At 48.9% G+C, this 8,936-nt stretch overlaps 1 protein-coding gene across 1 annotated transcript; it reads right to left on the reverse strand.

Annotated features, from left to right (window-relative positions):
- Positions 1-5,651: 5,651 nt before the first annotated feature.
- LOC124694884 (transcription factor bHLH96-like) lies at positions 5,652-8,375 on the reverse strand. The gene is made up of 3 exons (XM_047227813.1): positions 7,965-8,375; positions 5,966-6,382; positions 5,652-5,777 (listed from the first exon to the last, which is right to left on the reverse strand). The coding sequence occupies exons 1-3, from the start codon at positions 8,373-8,375 to the stop codon at positions 5,652-5,654; spliced, it is 954 nt and encodes a 317-aa protein (XP_047083769.1).
- Between the last annotated feature and the right edge of the window lie 561 nt (positions 8,376-8,936).

Genomic DNA, 8,936 nt, shown 5'->3' on the forward strand with positions numbered 1-8,936 from the left:
TGTGTTTCAGTTTACATCCACGAAAGTTCGCTATATTTTATTTGCATCATTTCAATAAATGGTTTGAAAACTTCGACAAAAACAATATACAATATGGAACTTTTACACTGCGATCGGAGGTTCACTAACATGTTCGGAGAAGTTCACACCTATTTACAAGGCAGTGCAGAAAAAATCCCAAAAGACAGTGCAAAAAATTAAAAAGTTCGGATAACAGATTAATGTAGTTTCAAATCTGCTCTTAAACCATACGTAATTTGGAAAACCACTGAACATAAAAAAGTTGCGCAATTTGCATACCTTTCTAACGGTATATCATATGCATCAATCGGACAAACGATTTAAAAATTGGACTAAACAAACTGCACGGAAATGCAGAAATCCGCGAAAATATAGTTTTGTATATTTGAAATTACTTTCAAACCGTAAATAATTTGGTAAAGTGTACAAAACAAAAAAAAAATCGCATTTTCCACACGTTTCTGACGGTATATCATACACGTGAATCCAACTTACGGTTTGGAAACAACACCCCAAAACAGTACGGAATTGGAGAAGTTCGCTAGAACAGATTTGAGTATTTGTAAAACTGCTCTTAAACCGAATTTTTTTTGGGAAAACAATATGAACAAAAAACATGCGCATTTTTCATACCTTTTAGACGGTATATCGCATGCATGAATCCGACAAACTGTTCGGAAATGACAGCCAAAATACTATACGAAAACATTGAATTCCGCGAAATAGAGTTTAGTATATTTGAAATTACTTTTATACCGTTACGAATTTGGGAAAAGTTTCTGAACGAAAAAGTTGCGAAATTTCCATAGCTTTCAAACTGTATATCATATGCATCATTCCGATAAATACTTAGAATATCAGCCTCAAAACATTGTCCGCGAAAACATGGAATTTCAGTGTTCCGTCAAGAAGTTCACATGCAAAAAAGCGGGAAGTTCAGAAAGGGTTCGAGAATAGCTATTCTCGAACCGGTTCGAGAATAGCAGACCTATATATATATATATATATATGGGAAATAGTGGGCTACCATGGGGGATAGCTATGCACCCACAACCATCTATTAGATCATCCTATAGAGGATTCTCCACCCTTGATCAGAACTAACGGCGTTACTCATTTTTCTGTCTCTAACCAACCCCACCTGCACTCCTCTCTCCATATATCTAGGCGGCCAAGAGCAAAACTGAATTTCTCTCCACCTTCCACGCGCCCGTTGGGACCCACCAGCCACTGCCGGCCGCGCGCCGCCCCCGCCCGTCACCAGCCGCGCGACGCGCGCAGTTGCTTCTACCGCCGGCCGCGCGCCGTCCCCGCCCGCGCCGGACGTGCGGCACCCCCACTGCCGGCCCCGCGTCGCTTATCCTCGCCGCCGTACGCGCGCAGCTGCTCCCTCCGCCGGCCGCGCGCCGGCCCTGCGTCGCTCATCCTCGCGGAGTGGTCGGGCCAAGCACGAGACGGGCAGCCATCCTGGAGCGCGCCGGCCCTGCGTCGCTCATCCTCGCGGAGTGGTCGGGCCAAGCACGAGACGGGCAGCCATCCTGGAGTGCAGTTCGACCGGCCGGGGCGTTAGCTTTTTTTTCGATTTGATTTGCTTGGCATCTTTTTCTGTCTGGATATGCTTCTCCGTTTTGAGGGAATCAGGTGTAGGAGCAGACCAGCGTGTGGCGGAGAGGCAGAGAGGAGGTGTGCTGCTGGGTTAGCTTTCCCCGGACGTCGTCGGGGCGCGGCTGCCCGAGCTCCATTGATCCCCTATCACATCATGCGGGAGCGGGAGCGAGAAGATCTGGAGTATGTTGAACGAGCTCAAGGATTAGCAAGCATATCGTGGTCGGGAGCGGGAGCCGGCAGATCATGGTCGGTTTCTTCCTCTTAATCTGTCCATGGTGACTATTTGGTGCGCGTCCAGGAGCACGCTTTTCCTCAATAAATCCCCAATTTTTGCCATGGTCCGTCGGATCTGGTCCTCTTAAACTCTTTTCTCCAACAGATTCCAGTGCTTTAATTCCTATAACTTGGTCGTCCAAGCGGGTCAGTGCAAAAAAATTCTTGGAGAGGTGCAGCACTGCAGCGATTTGACCTTTTTTTTGCTAAAATGTTTTGGCTCTCCTCTCTCTGGTGTTGAAAGATTCCATCAACGCCAGGCCTCCGGTTGCGACGGCCGTTGATCGATTGGAGGAGCTGAGGAGGACCTGGGTGCTCGATGGTGGAGTTGACCAGTGCGACGTTTAGATCGTGGAGGTTGGGAAACTAAATCCGGCTAATTTTCTAAGCATCATTTGTTGATTCCTTTTAGAAGAAAAATCTTCTATTCCATGATAATCTGGTTTTGCAGCTACAAGGTTTTTGTGCTAATTGATGGAAGAGGCTAATTATTTTCCTTGGACAGTTTTCTGCTGCCTCCTTCCCGCGATTCCTGCCGGTCGCAGCGCGTCCACCATCTTCTCTTCCTCCCCGCGTCCGACGGGATCTGCAGCCGACGGCGCTACGCACCACCCTGGAATCCGCCGCCGGTGTGGAGGTCACCACCTGCAGATTTTTTTGTATATGGTGTATTCCCAATCTAGATCATTCAAATCTTTCGAATTTTCTGTTTGAGAGTTTCTGCTGCGCGAGCGGTCGGGTGTTCCCGCACATGGATCTCGTCGGAACCTTTCGTACACCCATTGGAGCGCCTGGACATATGTATGGAGAGAATTTGCACCGGTGAGTTGATAAATTGAGATGGATTTGTTCCTCACGCTGTCGCCTTTTTTCTCTCAATTCATGGTGTTTGACCTTTCTCCTCTCCTCTGTGTGTTAAGTATTTCTCCAGATGTACTCGTCGTAATCACATTAATCTATGGGACATCTGGTTAGAAATAAATAGGAGAATTTTTCAGCAGAAGATCATGCCAGACATTGTGGCTGCAATCCGTAGAGCCCTTGAATTATGGTGTCTTGCCGGCGCATAACGGCATAAGAGCTTGCTGCTCGGTGACCCTTTGAGAGGAATAGGTTAATGCTAGCTAGCAAGTTTTTTCCTTTACTTTTTTTCCTTTGGATCTCTGTTGATTTGCAACTCACCTGACACTGATTTGTAACCTGTAAACTTCCCCTCTACACTGATTTGCCCGGTTTCGTATTTTTAGATCCTGCTTGAATTTTTTCTAGAGCCTTTTAGGATCCGTGTTGTATTTGCATGCTCGCCAGAAATAGACTCTTCTATTTAATATTAATTTTGAGCATTTTTTTTTCAATTATAATATGTAGTTAGTGGTTTTATGTGGATGCGGGGGACCACTTCTTCTTGTCATTTGGTATTGGACGCATGACATAGACGGACACGGAGGCGCATCTTTATCTATTGTTTAATTGTCTGCCAGCCGAGCACAAGATGCAAAGTCCTGTCGTCGACTTTTCATCGGCAGAAGTGCAAAGCCGAGTACAGACATGAAGTCACCGTCAATCTACGCTGTGAGATTGGAATAATCCAACGGTGCTAGCCCTATGCGTAGCTATCACCCTAGTTAGAAAATCCGCGTCGATATATATATATATATATATATATATATATATATATATATATATATATATATATTTTTTTGAATTGTCTGCATTAATATTATACCGTGTTTCGAATGGGGCAGAGTCTCTGCCGCGGCAGCGTTTTAGTACAATTCCCTGCCGCGGCAGCGTTTTAGTACAATTCCCTGCCGCGGCAGAGTCTGCCGCGGCAGGGAAGGGCACTAAAATGCTGCCGCGGCACAACCCTTTTGCACCGGTTCGTATTACGAACCGGTGCAAAAGCTCCCCCGCCGAGCGCCCCACAGCCTGCCACGTGGTGACCCCTTTAGCACCGGTTCGTAAGTGAACCGGTGCAAAAGGGGGGGGGGGCCTTTTGCACCGGATGGTTTGCACCGGTTGGCCATCCGGTGCATATGGCCATTACCAACCGGTGCAAAAGGCCCTGTTTCCACTAGTGAGAGGTGCATCGCACATCACAAAGTTGCATGATCTTGCCATAAAGATCCGAAAAAGGTGTCGATAATTTGTACGGGGGCATAATGAGGGGTAGGTGGATTTTGGCATTTACTTGACTAAAATTTTAGCTAGGATCTTTATCCACCCACTTCTCTTTAGCTTTCTCAGCATTAAACCTTGCTTTCTCCATCCCAAGCACATGGAGGTGTTACCACCATTTCTGAGCTCTTCCTCCTCCACCGCTTCCTCCCCGACTTGGTGCAACGCTAACCACAACATGGAGTGCGACTACAGCCTTCTTGATCGATAGTGAAATTCACCACTACGACCCTCCTCCTAGTCTACTTGCCATGTTGTCATATGTTTACTCTTGCTCTTTGACATGTCTCTCCAGTCACTGTCCCATCATTCTTCCAATCTCTCTGGTAGCGGCGTGCCGCCTCACCACTTTGTGCAAACATTCCACCTCTCCCTCCCTTTCCCACTTTCAAGGTTAGCAGCCAGCCCATGTATCTAGCGAACACACGGAAAGAGGTAAATCTACCGAAATAAGCCCCTCCCTTCAAAATTTAATTCCCTAATAAACATATAATGATCCGTAAATAACAGGTTTTCTAATTAATAGTCGATTGGGGATTCCTTAGTTACGAGTTGATGTTCATAACCTTTGATCCGATGTTGAGACCCGTGCAAAATTTCATACCTTTTTGTACTCAATGAAAAAGCACTATATTTTATGCAAGTACTAGAAAAACACATTTTTATAACAAAACGAACACATACTATTGCATTTGTATGAACAAATTAGTAAAATCTTCTTAGACAAGTCACTTTTATTTTTGTACATAGATGAAGAATTAATTAATTCTGCCGAGACACAGATAAACTCATAATTATGTTGGACATACTGGACACCTCCCTCTTAACATGGACATAACACGTTTCCTCGAGAGAAAACAACATGGGAGCATTTATGAAAGATACGCTCGCAATAATACATGCGCAAACACAGGGGTAACTGTTTGGCGGTCAATGGAATCTCTAGCACCAGATACCACTCATGCTGTTTGCGTACGGTGGTGCCCTTGAAATGCACATTTCTGGGCAGAACATTATTCTCGTAGAGCCCACTCGATCGCAGAAGCGAGCTTTATTGCCCAACAGATAAAAGAGGAACGAACTCATCACATCATCGGGCAATCATTCTGCCTGCTGTTCATCCCCGACAAATCTCTCGACAGGTGTACCGCACGGCACACGGTGAAACAGTAACACCATGTGAGCGGAAGGATTCGATCGAGACACACACATCAGCTGCTGCATGAATGCATGTAAAGTAAAATCCGTGAATCAATGAATCTACAAGTACGCACGTACTGTACTGGCTCCTAAAGTAAGTGATCAGAGCCAGCATACAGAGCGCGCGCCAGTTTTTGATATAGAGCTAGCAGCTATAGCTATCTTGTCCTTCCTTGTTCGCCCTTCGCAGCGGACAAGGGGTTTGCATGCAGGGTACAATCACATTCACAGTGTCACTTACAGTACGATGCTAGTAGCAGTAGAATAGAATGGATTCCATGGCAGGAACACGACATGCGCCGCAGCGCGCGCGCTCACATGCACGCACGGCGCTCTCCTCGGTGGCATGGCCATCAGCCATCAGCCATCAGCTAGCTCGAGCTGCTCAGACGACCGCCCATGGCCTCCTCCTCCCCCTCCCGCTGTATCCTGCCAAGGATCTCGTGCACGGCGGCCGCAATGTCTTCCACAGAGCTCAGCTTGGAGCCATCCTCCACCTACCGTACATGCACAGCGAAAACGATCGATGTCATCAGCACTCACACCATCGTACGTACGCCGTTCTTATATAGAAATGGAAACAAAACGTCGACGTGTATTATCGCTCGAAGTGTCGATTTGTCTCCATCGAACATAAGCATAAACTAATTAAGTGTCGTACTGGTACCAAAAAAAGGTTAATTACCTTGAGGCTGAAAGAGTAGAGGACCATGGCGTCGACGGAGGTCACGTTGAGGTGGAGCGGCGGGATGCGCAGCTGCTGCATCCCGGCGATGAGCTTCTGGAGCTGCTTCGGCCGTCGCGGGGCGAGCACCTTGAGGCTCGCGTGGCCTTCCACCATGGTCACCTCGATGTCGGCCACGGCTGTCTCGCTCTTGATCACGTTGCTCGCGGAGCTGCCGTCGCTGGCAGTGGGAGCGTCGATGTTGTTGCACGAGGTGGAGTACTGTGGGAATGTGAAGAAGCTGGCAAAAGGGGATCGGCCGTCGTCCGTGCTTCCGCTGCGGTTCTTGACGCTCTTTTGGACTTCGAGTGATTGGAGGAGCTGTTCGAGCTCCTTCACGTAGTTGATTGCTCCTCCAACGATGGATGCTTGGTCGCCCTAACAAATTAAATGCGAATGAATTAACACACGATTACAATCCATCATTACATTACCAAAAGTTATTGTTATACAATTGTTATTGATAATATGGCTACTGCCTTTTCTGTCAAGGGGGGTGCGATATTGAGCGAAATGGATGTACCTACGACGCGGAACAACAATGATAATAGAGGCGGTAGCAAGTCGATGCTAGAAAATCAGCAACACGGAGCGACATCGATGATGGATCTAAGGATTGGCGTTCAAGGTGCGGGGCTAGGGTTGGTGGTGGGGGGTAAGGACGAGATGGAGGGGAATGAACAAGGCCCATGAAATCGACAAGGGGAAGACAACCAATTGGACTTGGAAGAAATAGGAGAATTTGATGTGTACACACATGACAAAGGAGGCACCAATGATGCCGATTGACATTGAAACAAAGGCGACAATGGACCAATAAGGAGGGATCGATGACAAAAACATGGATCGAGGTCCAGATGTACGATTAGGGTTGGGGTAGGCCGGAGCACTGGTGCCTATGGCAGTAGAGTGATTGTTGGGGTATCTGATGAACCGAACATGGTGGTTGGGTAGGGAGAGGGCGGCGATACACCGCGCTAGCGACGCCGGCGACGGAAGGGGAAGACAACTATTTGGAGAAAAATAGTAGGGTTTTATGTGTAAAATAAAGAAGATGAGGCGTGAATCTAGATCCAAATGGTCAAAAAATGAACATACGAATTGAATGTGTATTGTTCATTACTTGCTCATCTGATTATCTAATAATATGGAAAAATTGATTAATCGTCGATTACATACACATAGGAACGACAAAGGCCGGCGAAATCGATTTCGGAAGGGAAAGATAACCAGTTGGACTTGGAAGAAATAGGAGGATTGTATGTGTAAACACATGGCAAGGGAGGCAGCAATGATGCCGAACAACATTGAAAAAAGGAGACCATGTGCCGATGTAGAGGCATCGGGGATGATAAGTGGACCGAGATCCACGGTGTTCGCTTAGGGTTGGGGTAGGAGCACTGGTTCCTGTGGTGGTAGAGCGATTGATGGGGTAGCAGCCAAACCAGCCATGGTAGTTGGGTAGGGAGAGTTCCGCGAGACACCACGGTAGCTGCGCCGACCACGGAAGGGGAAGACAACTATTTGGAGGCATGGCCTTCCACGGTGTGTGATTAGAAGATTGCACATCGACGGATGCAGAGGCTGGGGTCATATTCCCCTATCCGAAAAACGGTGTACGTGCGATTAGGGTTGGGGGTGGGGGCAGTGGCGCCACAAGGGTAGAGTGATTGTTCAGATGGCGACTGGACCAGACATCGATTTTGGTTAGAGATTAGACGGCGCCCCGAGCGAAGAAGGGGAAGACAATTATTTTGGACATGACGGGGGATTGTATGTGTAAGAATAAAGAGGACGAGCAATGGATCTAGATCCAAATTTTCACAAAATCGTTTAGGTGGTGAAAAGTTAGCAGACGAATCAAATGTGTGCTCCTGTAGATTAGTTGCTCATCTGATGATGATCAAATAATATGGAAAAGTTGATCAATCGTAGATTGTACATACACATAGCTGCGTACCCTTTGAGCGTATGAGGAGGGCATGAGGGATCGGAGCGCGGCGAGGTAGTCGTTCATCTGGCGGCGGCGGTTGCGCTCGACAGCAATGTGTGTCCTCCGCTGGCTCTCCACCTCCTCCTTGTTCTTGACGATCTTGGTGCGGCGCCGCTTCCTCCTCCCCGCGGCAGCCGCGGGCTCCGGCCCCGCCGCCGCCGCCTTGCTCTCCGTGGAAGCTTCCGAGAGGTCCCAGCTGGAGACAGGCTCCCACTGATCCTCCGCATTGGGCACCACGTCCCAGTCCGCGAAGAGGTCACCGGGACCGGCGGCGCCGGCGCCCACCGCGTCGCACCACGGCGCGAGCGCATAGGGCGAGTCCCTGCCTGCGCCGTAGCCAAAGAGGCCTTGCGCGTACACCACGGCCTCCAGCGCCATGCGGCAGCGAGGTAGCGGCAAGCTAAAGAACGGCCTGTCTTCCCTTGACGACGGTCTTCCGGCCGGCGATTGAGAAGACGAGCTAATATTACAAGTGGACAGGAGCAGACGACACAAGTCCCTGAGACCGGCAATTGTGAGGAGGGAGGCGGGGGCGGTCGGCGTTTTTATAGGAGGAGGGCTAGCGGGGAGACGGCGGGGTCAAGTACGAGCAAGGAGGAGGGGACCATGAGGGTGTTGGTGGTGACGTGGTGGTGCTGCTACAGTACCTCTTCCGGCAAAGAATCAACCCAGGCGCGCCGCGACGGAACGGTTTAGGTATCAAAATCGGGCAAGGGAAGTGGAGGGGGATCGAGGCGAGGATTGGCGGGCGGGGGTCGGGTGGTTTTGGCCACCCCGGAGCCGGATGGACGGGAGCAACTTGCTTCATTGGAAATCTACTGGTTCCACTTGGTGTATTTGCAAATTGAACCGTACGGCCGCGGGTTTTTTTCAGGTGTGGGGCGGCGGTTAAATTATAGCCAGTGCGTGCGTGGACCGAGATTCCGCGCTGTACGTGGC

Source organism: Lolium rigidum, chromosome 3 (assembly GCF_022539505.1).
Source record: "Lolium rigidum isolate FL_2022 chromosome 3, APGP_CSIRO_Lrig_0.1, whole genome shotgun sequence".
In the NCBI taxonomy this organism is placed as follows: Eukaryota; Viridiplantae; Streptophyta; class Magnoliopsida; order Poales; family Poaceae; genus Lolium; species Lolium rigidum.